At 40.8% G+C, this 17,029-nt stretch overlaps 1 protein-coding gene across 1 annotated transcript in view; it reads left to right on the forward strand.

The window, feature by feature from the left end:
- Positions 1 to 15,318, forward strand: part of SLAIN2 (SLAIN motif family member 2) — a 34,680-nt gene extending 19,362 nt beyond the window's left edge. The window contains exons 7-9 of the mRNA XM_029286547.1: positions 5,277 to 5,354; positions 11,766 to 12,072; positions 15,158 to 15,318. Coding sequence (XP_029142380.1) covers positions 5,277 to 5,354; positions 11,766 to 12,072; positions 15,158 to 15,224 — 452 coding nt within the window. The 3' untranslated portion in view covers positions 15,225 to 15,318. The remainder of the gene's footprint in view (positions 1 to 5,276; positions 5,355 to 11,765; positions 12,073 to 15,157) is intronic.
- Positions 15,319 to 17,029: the final 1,711 nt, after the last annotated feature.

Genomic DNA, 17,029 nt, shown 5'->3' on the forward strand with positions numbered 1-17,029 from the left:
CTATTGCTAACGTATTTTCTTGAGTTTTATATGAGCTGAGAGTTTTAATTCGGAAGAACACATTTCCATCTGTCATCCCAATTGCCGAAGCTATTTGCAACTAAACAAAGATGTATTTGATGATATTGAACAGTACGTGCTTAACATTGTATGTGGTTTGCCCCTAATGTATTCTTAAGTTTGATATATAGAAATCTTGCTATTACCTGCTTTTCGGTGTTTGTGAGTTACCTTTCCATGTTTTCATTGGATTTTCTTTTACAAAGCACTATCATATTGTGGTGGCTTTTTCACTTCAAGCTGCTGTTCTGCATGGACTTAACTCGACAAGGTTACTTTGATTTATGTTTAAAACTATTACCTTTTCCATTCTACAAGTAAAGCTTTCAGAAACTGCATGCCTACTATATTAGTATTGAAAAATACTAATGTACTTATAAACCATGTATCCACACTGATATAAATGTCAGTACACAGCATTAATATGCATATATCAATATCAGAACATTTACAGATTTTGATACCTATATTGAAAAAATGTGTTTATTTTTATACCACATTCCGAGCTGACAGCTCTTGTTAGTGTGTAACAGTAAGCTCTACTTTATTTCAGTCATGGTTTGTCGAGCAAACAGGTTAGTTTTCACATCTTCTTTGCTCAGTATTGGCTTGATCCTGCCCTCACTTTTCTGCAATAGACCCTGAACATTTTGCTGACATTTCTGAATTAGCCTAGACTCAATACTACTTACAGTGGTACCTTGGTACTCAACTGCTTTGAAACTCATAAAATTTAATACTCAATGCATTTTGATGTGAAAATTTTGCCCCGGTACTCATTGTTTGTTTGGCATTCAACACTCAAATCAAATCAACCTTTATTGTCAAAGTGCAACATGTGTACAATGAGATTGGCTGAGCCTCCCTTCGTGCACCCCCCCACCACAACTGACAATGACAACAAACCCACCATCTTATTACACCATGTGAACGTATTGCACAATGCGCCGGCCCCGCAAGTCTATCATAGGAGTTATTTCCCATTCAAGAGTCTGACAGCCCATGGGTAGAAACTGTTCTTCAGCCTGTTGGTGCGGCTGGCTATGCTTCTATATCTCCTACCATCGGGTGCTGACTAGAGTGTGAGTCGTCCCTGAGGATTTTCCTCACTCTTCTAAGGCAGCGGGCCCTAGCGATGTCGTCTAGTGGTGTCAGGGAACAGCCCATGATGTTTTGTGCTATGCTCAGCACCCTCTGTAGTGTCTTTCTATCCGTGGCTGTCAAGCCAGCTAGAACATACTGTTGTCAACTGCCTTGTGGCTCATTATATTATTCCCTTATGGGAAAAATTTGTTTGGTACTCATCATTTTTGGTACCCATCACGCCTCCTGGAAGCAATTAACAACGAGTACCAAGGTATCACTGTACTTAACATTATCCAGCTGCAGAATGTGACAGGGGACTCAAATCATTTTTGGCCATTTAGAGGTACATGTTAAAACAGGCGTCTTCTTTTCCTAAACGTGAACAGGATAGTCCTGACCTCGTCTTTTCCTGACAGGAACATAACTCAAACTCTTCCCTCCGTGGATTGCCATAAATTTATTTGCATAGTCAAAAGCGAAGAGTTAATACTTAACCCACACCGGCTTTGGCAGAAATTTGCCTAACACCGTTTTCATCTTCAGCAAAACAGGAAAAAATCTGTTTCCAGTTGTTCCCTAGAATTCTCCCCCCGCCCAAAAAAAGATATCAGTGCTTACTCATTTCGGTTTCCTAGACAATTTCTGTTTTGCAGATTAACACCCAGTATATTTTATACAAATCTTGTCCATAAAAGCTATATGTAAGGACCCACTTCAATCCCACATCTTAAGAAAGCAGAACTATTGGAGACGATTTCCTCCAACAGGAACTTTTATTAAAAGTAGTTGATAGCAGGCATAATAGACAGGATCTGAGGGATTCCTTTACAGATCAATATTTTAAAGTGTCCCCAAGCAAACCCCACCCCACAGTTCATCCGGATGGTTCAGAGCGGCCAATCCCCAGGTATTAAGTCCATCGTGGGAAAGGGGAGATAGCATCGGTCCAGCTCTGGTCGTAGCGCACCTCCTTTTGAGACCAGAGAAATAAGCCAGGCTCTGGAGGTTGTATTTCTTCCCTCCCCCCTTTTCCTAGCTGACAGGTTAGGGAGAAGAAAGTTCAGAGAGAGATACAGTGCAGGAAGCAAATTGTTACATTGTAGCGGGCAGTGGACACAGGCAATAAACAAAGCAAAAGGTTACATTGTAGCAAATAGAGAAAGCAATAACCCCGCAGGCATATCCCCCTCCCTCTTGGGAGTATGGCAGAACCCAGGGAAAAGTGAGATTTGTTTTTAGATCAGAGGAGATAGATAGAAATGAAATAGAAATGGGTTCTGACACTATACTTGGTTATGGGCTCCCGGCTTCTGAAGATTCTTTCTCCATAACCAGCACTTGTTCATCAATAAAGATATTTTTTGATTCATGAGGAACTTTGTTTGATAGCAAATGAAAGCAGTATTTTTGTTACAGCAGAAAAGGAGTGGTGGAGGAAAGAAGCTGTGCATAAAGAGAGATCTCTTGGGAATATGCTTTTGGGGACAGATGCAGATAATTGGGAGAAATGATCCCCAGTGGACTTTTCTCCCACATTTCTGGTATAATTTATTTGATATCAGCTGACATTTTCAGGCTATATATTTGAATAAGTGAGTAAGAGAGTGGCGTGGTGGCCTAGAGGTGGAGCTCTCACCTCACAGTCAGGAGGCTGTGAGTTCGATCCTAGATAGTGGCAGATATTTCTCTCTCTGGGCGCAAAGAGAAAATATCTGTTGTGAGCCCCACGTAGGCGTCAGGAAGGGCATCTGGCCAGCAAACGCTCAGCTCCAATCAGTTGCCCTGCCTCCAGCCCAAAGCAAGGTATTGCAGAGTCGTTAAAAGAAAAAAAAATTGAATAAGTGAGTAAGGTCTTCATCTTCAAGTGACACAGGAAAGAAGTAACTTCAGTCTCAATTTTTAAACACCTAAATATATTATTAGGCAGCAGAGGTAAATTATTAGAGAAAAGGCAGACAAATAAAGAATCATGTAGCCACCAAAAGAATATGAATCTAGGCCAGGGGTCTTCAAACTTGGCTCTTTTATGACTTGTGGGCGTGCCTGGCTGAGGAATTCTGGGAGTTGAAGTCCACAAGTCATAAAAGGACCAAGTTTGAAGACTCCCAATCTACGCAGACAAAGAATCATGCAGCCACCGAAAGAATGTGAATCTGGAAAAGCAAAAAAAAACAAAAACAAAATTCTATCAGCGTTAAGAGAGTATTATGGATTTAAATGTAATGATATTTCAAAGTTAACACAAACTAGGATTTTTTTAAAAAAAAATAATTCAGATGAGAGTTTATCTGCTGAAAACAAAGCCATAAACTATAATTAGATTAGAGTCAGAATCAAATCTCAGTTCATCTAGACAAATCGTGAGTTGAAATTTTACTAGCGTTAGGATCTCTTAAATCTAGCTGAAATACTTGATATGCTTTCCCTCTTAATTGAATATTGTGCGTGTCAAAATAGTTATTATGTGCTATTTTATATTTTCTGGAATGGGAGGCTAGAGGAGAAAAAATCTCTTATTTAGAGGTGAGCAGAGGACATAACATTGTTTCTGTGAATCATTTCAAAGATATATTTGTAATGTAGTACACTTTATTTGGAGGATTAAAAATTAAAACACCTATTATTGAATAACCAAGCCATTTGCCAAATCTCATTAAACTAATTTAAAATTAGATGAGTGCCAATTAAACTGAATGTAGATAATTATATCGCATATTACCTAATAGGAAGACTCATTGTAATTGTGAATTTAAGTTGTTGCTCAGAAGAATAGAAGAAAACAAGTGAATAGTGGAGATGCAGATAAATGTGAATTTTATGGCTGTTCTAAAGCCTCTGAAGGGTTAGGAGTTTAGCTATTGCTTGATAGAGGCTGTTTTGCCTTGGTGTAATATCAAACAGGCTTTCCCCTTTTTTTTATTTCTTTCTCTCCAAAAGCCTCTTCTTTACCCTCATCATCTTCTAGCTTTCTTCTCCCATTTCTCTTCCCAGGGCAGGTAACTCTTCCCAGATCCTATTTCTGTTGTTTGCTGCTGCCGCTGCTCATTCTTTGTTGATTTTTGCACATGGAGCAAAAGGAAACAAACAAACAGTGAATGTGTGAATGGCTTATATCTGTGAAAGAGAGTGGTCCATAAATGCAAACAGGATCGGTGTCACTGGCCTTTTGGAAAAAGTGTCTTCTTAACAGCTGCACACACACACATGTGAAGCGCAGATTAAATAAATAATAAATAAATCCGTCTGTTCTTCTAAATGCTTGGCAAGCAGTTGACTTTTTTAATTATTCTCAAAGTGAGTTTAATTATGCCCGTCTGATCTAAAGTATGTTTTAAGATTGGTCATCTGGTTAGAAAACAGCAAGGGCTCTCATGCACGGAAGTAAGGGAGACGATGCTAAAAAGTATTCCATATTATGTTGCAGAATTTTCTTTCATGACTGTTATACTGGACAGACTTAGTGATTTATACTGATCTTCATAGATCAGCTTTAATGTATGGCATCCTATATATTCTTCCCCTCTCTTCCATGTTGATGGCAGAGCTTCTTCTTTACCTTTTCTGTATAATAGGAATGGTTTGTTAAATAGCCATCAGTGTAATGTTTTGAGTATCAGAAGCTGTTCGGGATGAAGAAATGCCACTTTGAAATAGGAAAGAGACAAGTTAGCAGTTTTATTTCAGAAATAAATATTCTTTAAAACGCCCATACCTTTGGGAAGAAGAAAATGCTCTTAAAAGAGTTGACCGATGTGAAACTTTATAAACCTTTGGAGTTAAATGAGACAGTTGCCCTCTTAAGTTTAACCTTGCACTGATATGGCTTTGCATGATTGGCTGGTGGTTTGTTTTCACGTCTAGGTGTTGGCAGGTATTTATTATTAATATTATTTTGGCCTGCAAAAAACCCTTTGCCTGCTAAAGCCCATGATGCATTTTATTCTGTACATTTTCTGACAGTTCTTACTGTGGTGAGAGCCTCACTTCTTTAAAATAAAACACTTTGCTGCTACTGCTGCTGCTACTATGACTGGAGCCATAACAGCTTTTGAAAGCTATTTTGCCATATATATATATTTTGTTCATATCAGCTTCGTTTAGACAGAGATAACATGTCTTTGTTTCAACAGCTCTGCAAAAGCAGAAAAATTTGCACCGTGTTGCCTTCAAAACCAAACAGCTACTTCCTACTCCAGCCGCCAAAGGAGGTAATTAGCTTAAAGGCTCTTACTGGGCTCCAGCTAAAGTCAGAAAGTTGTTTCTTTATGTCAGGGGTCTTCAAACTTGGCCCTTTTATGACTCGTGGACTTCAACTCCCAGAATTCCTCAGCCAGACACACTGGCTGAGGAATTCTGGGAGTTGAAGTCCACAAGTCATAAAAGGGTCATAGTTCCCTCACGCTGGCTGAGGAATTCTGGGAGTTGAAGTCCACAAGTCATAAAAGGGTCATAGTTCCCTCACGTTGGCTGAGGAATTCTGGGAGTTGAAGTCCACAAGTCATAAAAGGATCATAGTTCCCTCACGCTGGCTGAGGAATTCTGGGAGTTAAAGTCCACAAGTCATAAAAGGGTCATAGTTCCCTCACGCTGGCTGAGGAATTCTGGGAGTTGAAGTCCACAAGTCATAAAAGGGTCATAGTTCCCTCACGCTGGCTGAGGAATTCTGGGAGTTGAAGTCCACGAGTCATAAAAGGGACAAGTTTGAAGATCCCTGCTTTATGCGTTCAACTTTTTAGTTCCGGTATTCCCCAGGAAATATTAATCTTTAGTGTTAACACTTGTTCCTCTGTAAGGACCTGACTATATCTGTTTTGTCATCCTGTACCTCAAACCCTCCGAAGCAGGTTTGAGCTGTACATTTGGGGCACCAGCTTATCAGCAAATGCTAAATATTTGAAGCTTGGTACAAGATTCAGCCCAGGCAGACCTGTCAGAAAAAGATTAACTCTTGTTGAGATTGTACAAATGAACTTTCTTCTTGCTTCCTAAGAAGAAGCTCCGTTAATTATACTAATCGATTTCGGTTTTTATTTTGCCTTAAGTCAGGGGTGTCAAACTCAATTTCATTGAGGGCCGCATCAGCATTGCGGTTGCCCTCAGGGGGGCGGGTGGGTGCAGCCTACTGGGTGGGCGTGGATGGAGTGGGTGTGGCCTACTGGGTGGCCGTGGCCAGCTCTACATCAGTGGTTCTCAACCTGTGGGTCGGGACCCCATTTGGGGTCGATCGACCATTTCACGGGGGTCGCCAAGCAAGGCTGTCCGCCTTTTTTTTGTACGCCATTTTTTCCCCCTTTTCCGGCGGGTGCCTTACCTCCCTTGGGCTGGGCCAGCTGGTGGTTGGCCTGCTCCGTCTCTGCCGCTTGCCAGGTACGCCTCGGCCGGCGCAGGGGGCGGAACCACGCATGCGCGGCGCTCCCAAGCAGGGAAAGTCCTCGACTTACGACCGATTGGGTAGTCCTCGACTTGCGACCGGTTTAGTCCTCGACTTACGACCAGCTTAGTCCTCGACTTACGACCGGTTGGGGTCACGGCATTAAAAAGGTTGAGAACCACTGCTCTACATCATTCACGTCAAGGGTGCCTGTGGGGGCCTGGGCAGGAGTGGGATAGATCTGAGGGTCTCTGGCAGAAGGGAGTGGGACCAGGGCAAGTGCCAAGGAATGGTCCACTGGAGGAGCCTCACTGTTCCAGGCCATGCGGTGGGGGGGTTATGGAGCTAAGACTGAATGCGTTTCAGCATAGATGGCCACCACAAAATTGTACATGGGCTCCTGGCCGGCCTGGGCCAGGGCCAAGGCAGAGGGGGCCGTTCCCTCACTGTTTCCAGGATGGCTTCACGGGCCACATGAAACCACTTCGCGGGCCGCATCCGGCCCCCGGGCCTGGTGTTTGACATGTCTGCCTTAAGTCAACTCAGCATCCTGAGTGGAGTTTGAAGGCTGTTTGATTGTCATCCTTTCTAGATAGAATCTATCATTACATCTTGCTTTCGGGGACAGGATATTAATCTTTTAGTCTTAGATTAGTATACTTAGAAAGATATGATTTATAATTAGGATGGCTCACTTTTCTGTGGTATGGGAAATATGAAAATATCAGGATGGCTCTTAACAAAGGAAGCTTTTACTCAATCAATTTTGAGAAAATTGTAACCTACAAAAGACATTTTGAATACTGAAGGGAAACCAAAATTGAAATAAGAGTTGGAAGAATAGGGTATTGGTTCAATAAGGTGGCCTCAGTTGCAAATATAATTGAGATATGAGTTGAGTAGAAAAGATGTTATAAACTGGAACTATTTCTATTAGGTACAATAGAAAAATACAATGAGGAAGTATATACTAAATGTTGCAGGTATTATTAGCAGTAAGAATTGTATTTGCTTAGTGCTGGAAAAATGAAGAAACATCACCTGAAGAAGGGAGGATCAAGAAAACACCAGACTGTGTAGAAATTGGCAGATCAATATTGAAGGATAAAGAAAAAGAAGACAGAATAATTTCAAATATCACTGGCCGGAAAAAAGGGGTAGAGATTAGGAATTCAATATGTATTATTAAGTAAAAAATGGATCCAGACAACACGTTGTTTACTAAGCACTTATAATTTGTAACAACAGAAAATTAATTTAAATTAAAAAAAAAAAAAAAGACAACAGGATAAAAATTATTATAGCCTGGGTATCTTCTCAGAAATCCAAAGCTTTTGTTTTTGAGTTCAGATTTGAGACAACTTATTTCACCCTGTCGTATTTAAGCAGCATTGTTCCAACTGGTATTATTCAAATTTGATATCTCTGAAATTCATAGTTGGTGAAGGAAACTCATTATTTTCATCAAGACTAATTACTTTTGGTATTCTTACATTCTGCTTTTAAAAAACTCATGGGACAACTATCCAAAGTAGTTTTGTACTATTCTGCTAAAAAAAAAGAATAACTATGGAACTTAATATTATCAGGATAATATATGGCGTCTTTGAGAAAGCTAAACATAATCACAGTATTTTAGAAAAAGCCTTGGCACTTAAAAAAAAAAAAAAGCTCATCCACATTATTGGAAAGCTCAGGATACCAAATCTTGACTGACTTCAGAAATTTTAAGTAGTAAAAATTGTTGCGGTATTTATGCAGATCTCGCAATATAAAAACACACAAATAATGTTCACCTGATAGATAGCTTTTGGTGAGCAGCACAAATCATGCAGTATAACAAAATCCTCTATACTGGATACCTTTATTGTGGACTTCTGCTTCACACATGCCTACCCAAAACCAATGTCAAGATTATTGCAACAATCCCAACTACCCATAACATCAAAGCCACATTGCATCACATCAGATGTAGTTGTTTTTAGAAGTCTTGCTTAGATTAAGCTTCAGTTTCTTTCTATAGTTTATAAATGACCTCAGGCATCAATTTAAAATCTAAACAGTTAGCTGGGATTTTGATTGGAAAAAAGATAAACAGCGTTAATCTTTTGGCTTAAGGTTCTTCTGCCATGCACTTCTAGGTAAACTACATATCTTGGCTTGTCCAGGTATGCATCTAGTAATCTAGATTACACAGATCAAGAATTTACAGTGTTTCGCAATTAATGTCTTTTGATTTTGCACCATATATACAGTAGAAGGCCAGTTTGATTTCCTTGGTATACTGTAGTTTCCTCTTATATTTTCATGCAAGAAGTTACAACTTTGCATTCATAAGATTAGCCTATTGCAGGGATAGGCAACGTTGGCTCTTTTATGACTCGTGGACTTCAACTCCCAGAATTCCTGAGCCAGCCATGCTGAGGGGAAAGGGAGAGGTTTCCAAGCTGAGCCATGCTGGCTCAGGAATTCTGGGAGTTGAAGTCCACGAGTCATAAAAGAGCCAAGGTTGCCTACCCCTGGCCTATTGCCTGCGGGATTGGATTCGTGTTTCCTCAAGATTTGTAAGTTTGTTATTTCTTTATTGGAGGGCTCCATTTTTGAGGCAGTCTTGGTCTTCAGAGAAGGACTCTAATTAGTGTGGCACCAATAAGGGAAAACATCTGATTTGCGTGCTGAATTTATTGGCGTTGAAAGTGGGTGGCATAGAAGTGTGGTTACAAATAAACATCTCCGAACTAAAGACTTATTTGAGAATGGAACAAAGAAGGCAGTCCATTAATACTTACATCAGACTGCAAATGATTTAGACCTCAGACAAAGAAACTCTTTTTCTGAGTGATTTGCTTTCTCTCGTAAAGGCCTTTTTTGTTGCTGCAAAATCACATTTCTGTGGGCAGTGTGTTTTGCGGACAAATGAAGTTTTTTTTTTTTATAAAGTCAGCTTGGGAAGCCTTGTTCATAGGATATCTTAGAGCATTAAAGAGAAATTAATATGTTTTCTTAGAAGAAATCTGATGAGAGCTAAGGAGCTTGAAATAGCTATACCAGCTTCCCTTTAACTCTTTGTTAGCAATCCAAATTTAACATAGATAGATGGATGGATGGATGGATGGATGGATGGATGGATGGATGGATGGATGGATTTTCATACTTGAATTTACCATTCTGTTTTTCAAAAAGATTTCCCCTACAGTATGCTGGAATTGCATTTATTTATTTACAGCTCCAAGAGCTTTCAAGATCTGTAGTTACATTTAATGTTTCTCAAATATCCCTCCATCTTTATTTAGCAGTTTTTGCAATTCATTATGTTGAACTTTTTCAAACCCAATTTGCCTCTCCCCCCCTCCCACCCCCAGTACCCATTGTCTGCTCCTCAAAACGCCTTTGCTACGCCACCTTGGGAATATTCTTGACAGAAAGATCCTTTTGTATTTTAATAGAATCATTGCACAACATAAATATATGAAGGATCAGAAGAAAAAGGTTATAACAATCTTGTAACATGTAACTTCCATCTGTTAAGTATCAAATCTAGCCGTTTTCTTGAAATATAATTCTTTTTCCTCGATATCTATCTCTTAAACTGGAAGTAGCCTACGTTGTTTGCATGATTACAGACCATAACATTCCTATTGGGATCGTTTATCATCAATTATGTCCATACTTTGAGATATAGTATATTTGGTCCATAAGGCAGGCCCATATTTACACATCACACACTCTTTGGATGTACTTTACCTTACAAATTCATAGTGTGAATACGAGCCTCATTTAATTGAAGTAAATACTTATTAAATTTCAATCTAATAATAATAATAATGGTAAAGTTGGAAGGGACCTTGGAGGTCATCTAGTCCAACCCCCTGCTCAGGCAGGAAACCTTATACCATTTCAGACAAATGGCTGTCCAGTTTCTTCTTAAAAACTTCCAGTGTTGGAACATTCACCGCTTCTGGAGGCAGGTGCATCATACACCATTTAAAGTATTGTAACATATAAATTAATGTTGTTTTCTCTGTATATTGTACTCTTGGCTGGAAGAACTACATTCTTAGCTTGCCAGATATATTATCCTCATTTTCTGATGTAATAGAAAGGTATTATTTGGCTGTATTGATCATTTTAAACAGAAAATTAACTGTTAATCCCTAAACTTATCTACAATTAGCAATTGTTTAAGAAAAAGCCAAATCCAAATACTGAAGTAATTAGCTAAAAGAGTACATTGTAGAACAGGGGTGTCAAACGGCCGGCCGGCGGGCAGGATGCGTCATGGCGAAACCGTGCCCACCCCATTGCCAGCAATGGGGAAAAAAAGTCACGATACGTCGCAACACGTCACGTGACGTTGCGAGTTTGACACCCCTGTTGTAGAAAGAGTCCTCAAATTTAAATTTAAAATTGAGGACTCTTAAACTTCTTTTTTCGGTAAGGAATGACTGAAACGTAGACCCACTTCTGCACATCATCCCATGAAAACCATTTGTCTGAAATGGTATAGGGCAGGGGTAGGCAACCTTGGCTCTTTTATGACTCGTGGACTTCAACTCCCAGAATTCCTGAGCCAGCCATGCTGTGAGGGGAAAGGGTGAGGTTTCCATGCTGAGCCATGCTGGCTCAGGAATTCTGGGAGTTGAAGTCCACGAGTCATAAAAGAGCCAAGGTTGCCTACCCCTGGTATAGGGTTTCCTGCTTGAGCAGGGGGTTGGACTAGAAGACCTCCAAGGTCCCTTCCAACTCTATTATTATTATTATTAGTAGTAGTAGTAGTAGTATTAGTATTATTATTATTAGTAGTAGTGTTTAGCTGCTGAAACAATTAGAATGAATTAGCTACACAGTTACTTGTCATTGCAGCTGTTTTTATTTGCACCGCTTCTCATGGAATTGCTCATCTTTTCTGGTAGAATATTGAAAGGACATTGTCATTTAGATCTGACCCATTTGCATCTCTCAAAAGCAACAAGTTCAGAAATATTTATTTATTTATTTATTTATTATTTAAATTTATATACCGCCCTATCTCCCTTACGTGACTCAGGGCGGTGAACAGGCAATAATAAAAATCACAATAAATATTGAATAAAAAGCCTGCTCTAAAATTGGCTGTTGTGAACTAGTATGTATTGGGTGCTGTTCTGCTACATCGCTGGTGATTTTAGGCTCTGTCTGATTTTAAGCTGCGGCCATTTTACGGCTCTTGACACTGAACGTGACTTGTCTCCTTTTGCTGCTATTCCAGTTCCGTCTCCCAGTAAATTCCGGTCTCCAGCAACGCCCTCACCTCTGGCTCTGAGACAGCCAGTGAAAGCGTTTAATACCCATGGACCTAATTCCGTTCCCGAAGCCACGCCGCTTCCGCACGGCAGCTCTTCGCCGGGGCCTTTAGCAGCTCCCAGTTCTGCCAGTCCAGCCAGCAGCATCAACAGCGCGACCCTTACCAGACCTGCGGGAACCACAGGGTTGAGGAGTGGCTTGCCAAGACCGAGCACCCCCGGCACGGGGGGCATCCCAGTGCCTCGTAGCAAACTCACGCAGCCCATGCGCAGGTGAGTCTACCGCTACATCATTTGGGAGAAACATTCATGTCCTGGGTCACGTTATCTTACACCGCTAGAATGATTTGTCTGCGTGTGTTTATTCTGAAAGTGAAACACTTTTGTATCAAAATTAATGTATTTTTCAATGGTGCGTTTCTGGTATTTCGGAGAAGCTGGCAATAGAGGGGAATGATACTTTCGAATAGAATAGAGCTGGAAGGGACCTTGGAGGTCTTCTAGTCCAGCCCCCTGCTCAAGCAGGAGAAACTATACCATCTCAGACAAGTGACTGTCCAGCCTCTTCTTAAAAATCTCCAGTGATGGAGCGCCCACGATTTCTGGTGGCAAGCTGTTCCACTGGTTGATTGTCCTCACTGTCAGGAAGTTTCTCCTTAATTCCAGGTTGCTTCTCTCTTTGACCAGTTTCCAACCATTGTTTCTCGTCCTGCCCTCTGGCGCTTTGGAGAATAATTTGAATTTGTGTGGGTTTAATCTGGCGGGCGGACTTAAATCTACTTTTCTGACTTTGAGATAAGTGAAGTATTTTGGGATAAGATGGAGGGTAGGGGTAGACTTGAAAGAGCTGAATGTTTTATGGACACCGGAATTTTTATATCAACGAAGGCAGAAAGTAATTTGGGGTGCTTTGTTAGGTAGAGCCATTTTGAGATTTCGTGGCTGAAACATCCATGCATTACCTTTGTCTCATACTTATTTTTAAGATTCAGATTTGGGGAGAAATTAAACGTGTTTACACTACTTTCTGCTGCTTTTGAACGAAATAACTATAATTTTGAAGAATCATTACTATGTGTACATTTTGACTTACCCCGTTATATCCTTGTCTTTCTAATTTTGAGGCTATTTGTGGAATTACTACATAGATTCTTCACTGCAAAGACATTTTCTGGCTCATGACAATGTATAGTTAGACTGTGTACTACAATTAGTCCTTGCTTAATGACCAGTTCACAGTTACAGCGGACCTCCCCAAAGCTTCAGCACCCCTGCAGTTGTCTGCCCTTACAACCGGCTGCAGAGGCACTGCCATCCCCCCATACACCCCGCCGGATTCTCCCTCACCAGGCCCCACTCCCTCCTCCACATTTATCTTTTGAAGAGTTCCAGAAGCTTCTGCAGCACTGGAACCAGGGCTGTGGAGTTGGTAGATAAATGTTCCGACTCCGACTCCTCAGTTTTTTGTACTTCCGACTCCCCGACTCCTCTGTATTAATATGCGAATGTATTTTATACATTCCTTGAAGGAAAGAAAGGCAACATACATGTCATTACCACAGGACTACTGGCTGGGAAGCCAACAGTCTACTGTATTGAACAGTTTAAGCAAAAGACAAACACAATGAAAACAACAAAGTTTTATTAATTTTTTTTTATTAATTTAATTAATCAAGTGGNGCCCAGGGCAGGCAGGACTGCACTAGGCTTCCCAGGGTCTTTGAGGCACCCCACGGTCTGCTTAATAACCCGTGCAGTTGTGTTAAGTACCACATCAGGGAGAGCAGGGGGTCGTTAAGTGCATCTTGACATTGAAACGATGAACATACATGTAGACGCCCTTGGCTGAGCCAGCCTGTCGCAGGATGACGTCCTCAAAAAGTGAGCTGAAATTGTAAAATTTAAAATCAGTAAGTAATGTTGAGGTCATGGTTCCAACAGATGAAACTCTTCAAAGAACTTGGAGGCATTGTTTACCTTAAAGAATCTTTATTTGAGTAGCATAGCATCGGCACTAACACAGTGGAAGCCAAAAACTGGATTCCCCTCCCCTGAGCACATAGTATCAAAGCACAATTCCCTCCTCCAGTTCACAGTCATAAATCACATTCCCCAATTAGTTTGAAATGCAGGCTCTCCCTCCAGTTCTCCAGCCCACCAGTTCTTATCATCTCTTATTTCATTAACCTTGGTTCTCACACTAGGTCCAGTGTTATTATGTCTAACTAATCTCTCATACACATTCCTCCCCCCCCCCCAGCATCATCTAACTCAGTGTTTCTCAACCTTGGCAACTTGAAGAGGTATGGACTTCAACTCCCAGAATTCCCCAGCCAGCACAGCTGGCTGGGGAATTCTGGGAGTTGAAGTCCATACCTCTTCAAGTTGCCAAGGTTGAGAAACACTGATTCTAACTCTAAAAGTAAAACATAGGAAGAAAATGGTTGCATCTCTTAACTGTTGTCAAAGCAAAAACATCCGATGTTAGCAGCGTTGACACCTAAGGGGTTTTCTTTAACCAAGAAATGTATCAGGTGCGCCTGCACGGGTGATTTCATGCAAGAATCGATAAAATTTATCTCCCGGTCTTGGGCTCTTCAACAACATATCAACCTGCAGCTGCACTTTGGCTGCACAAATCCAGACAGCTTTTGCTCTTTTGCTGCCATCTAGTGATTTGTAATTTAATAGGACATAAATCCTTTAGGGAAAAAAAAGTGGATGGAATGGAACTCCTGGAACGCCTGACCCTAACAAGCACCATTCCAGCCACATTTTGCATGGCTTATCCACAGTTCAGGATCCTGAAATTTTGTCCAGGAAAAAAAACCCACCAATTGCTGGCCTTTTAAGAGTGTTGCTTGGAGGGACTACAAAGAGTAGCACAACATGGCTAGGTTCAAGGGCAGACTGTAGGCAGGGCAAAGCAGCTGTGCATTTGAGGGTCCCATACGTGCACAGAAAACAACTCTGAAAGCTAGAAGGGGAACGTAGAGCTAATCTCAAAATGGCGAAATTTAAATGCCTGCTAAATTTAAAGAGCAATACAACATTATTATACAATAAAGGGCATAAGGCAGATGTATGAAAGCTTCTTCTTGTGCCAGGCTACCGTAATAATTAGAACACCAAAAGGGGGCATAAGAAAAGGCACTGTGGAATATTATTGCTGATCCTAAAGTTTCTTGGCATTGGGAGAGAAGCAGTACAGAATCTTCGACGGTTTTCATTTTTTGTTCCTGGGTTCTTTACATCAAAAGAAAAAAAAGAAAGAGAGAGAGAGAGAGATACAGTAGGCTATAAAGAACCAGAATATCTGGGAGAGACTTTCTGATGAATCTCATTTTCTCTGTTTCAGATCCCTGCCAGCTCCCAAATCCTATAGCAGCGTAAAAGACGAGAGCTGGAAGGATGGCTGCTACTGAACGGCATAGCTTTGTAACTCAACGATATCCTTCTTCACCAGGCTTAAACCACAGATCAACATGCAGACTGATGGAAAATACTTTGGGGGGGGGGGTGTTGAAACTCTCCAGATCTCTCTGTCTTTAATTAGCACAAGCTGGCAGAGATTATAAAACAGCACTTTAATGACATTTAACATCAGATACTTGGTGATCACTCAGATTATTTTTACGTGAATCACGTATCGCTTCTGAAGCTCTGCTTCCCTGCTTCCTAAAATTGTGATCGATGCTCACACGGCTACAACAGTCAACATGGCTACAACAAGGGCAAATGTCTGAATATGCCAAAGATACATCCATTTTGAAAAAGTGCAGCACATAAAATGTTAAGCAAAAACAATTCTTGAAAGACCGTGCGTTACTTGATTTTAAAGAGCAAGGCTTCTTTTCACCCGTAGAAGAGATATATTAATGTTGATCAAAGCAAAAATTGGATCGTAAAATGCTACTGGGGCTAGTGAGATTGTTTGAGACAATTGTGGAAGAGGTGTGTGGAGAAACTGAGTCACAACAGAGCCTTGTCTCTGGAGTCTCACTGTGGGAGTGATAGAGTTGTACCAATTTTTTTTTTAAAAAAAACAACACCTAGGCCTCTGAGACTTGATAAGCATAGGTTGCCATTCTTTTACGTTGACTTGTCATATCAGGTTTTGTGTAATACTACGATTGCCAAAAGGGCTCATTTATCAGTTGTACAATCCCAAAACTAGCTGTTCCTGGCTCAGGAAAATAGCTTTTTTTTTTCTTTTTAAACATGTGAGTCTTTTTTAGAGCAAGCTTCCTGGGAAGAGAGAGGAAGAGAACTGATGAAGAAATAATCGCCAGGGGTATAAAGCCTGGAGTGCAACTGAGCAGGCCTGTAGTTAACATGAAGGAAAAACAACAACAACAACAACTATGCAGCTCTTGCCCAGAGATTCTAAGGAAATCAGTTGTTCTGCTGACACCAAATGCTTTATTCCTGTGGGTTATGTTTCACGGTATGAGGGAGTCTTTATCCTTTTTTTTTTTAAAAAAAGATCAGCTTCCTAGAGGTGTGTTTAATTGTAAATACTTCCACTGAGGTTATTGCCCCTATTAATATTTTAACTATGTACTTTGCCTTATATTTGTATTTTGCATTATTGGTAACAGTTTGAAGAAAGAAAGAAAGAAAGAAAGAAAGAAAGAAAGAAAGAAAGAAAGAAAGAAAGAAAGAAAGAAAGAAAGAAAGAAAGAAAGAAAGAAAACTCTGTCATGTATGTTTACAAAGTGGTTTGCTCCTCTAACAGTTGTCAGCTTTTTGCTATTTTGCCAATCCTCGTTGTCAGGGTATTCCCTCACGCGGTAGAAAACTATTAATACTCAAAAGCCCCATCTTTTGCGGCTCCCTTTTCGATTGTTTTAGGTCAGGGGTAGGCAACCTTGGCTCTTTTATGACTCGTGGACTTCAACTCCCAGAATTCCTGAGCCAGCCATGCTGAGGGGAAAGGGAGAGGTTTCCAAGCTGAGCCATGGTGGCTCAGGAATTCTGGGAGTTGAAGTCCACGAGTCATAAAGCGACCTAGGCCTAGACCAGGGGTAGGCAACCTTGGCTCTTTTATGACTCGTGGACTTCAACTCCCAGAATTCCTGAGCCAGCCATGCTGAGGGGAAAGGGAGAGGTTTCCAAGCTGAGTCATGCTGGCTCAGGAATTCTGGGAGTTGAAGTCCACGAGTCATAAAAGAGCCAAATTTGAAGACCCCTGTTATAAGCTCTCCTCAATGTTAAAACTATGCTGAAT

Source organism: Protobothrops mucrosquamatus, unplaced genomic scaffold, assembly GCF_001527695.2.
Source record: "Protobothrops mucrosquamatus isolate PMUCROS unplaced genomic scaffold, P.Mucros_1.0 scaffold4023, whole genome shotgun sequence".
NCBI lineage: Eukaryota > Metazoa > Chordata > Lepidosauria > Squamata > Viperidae > Protobothrops > Protobothrops mucrosquamatus.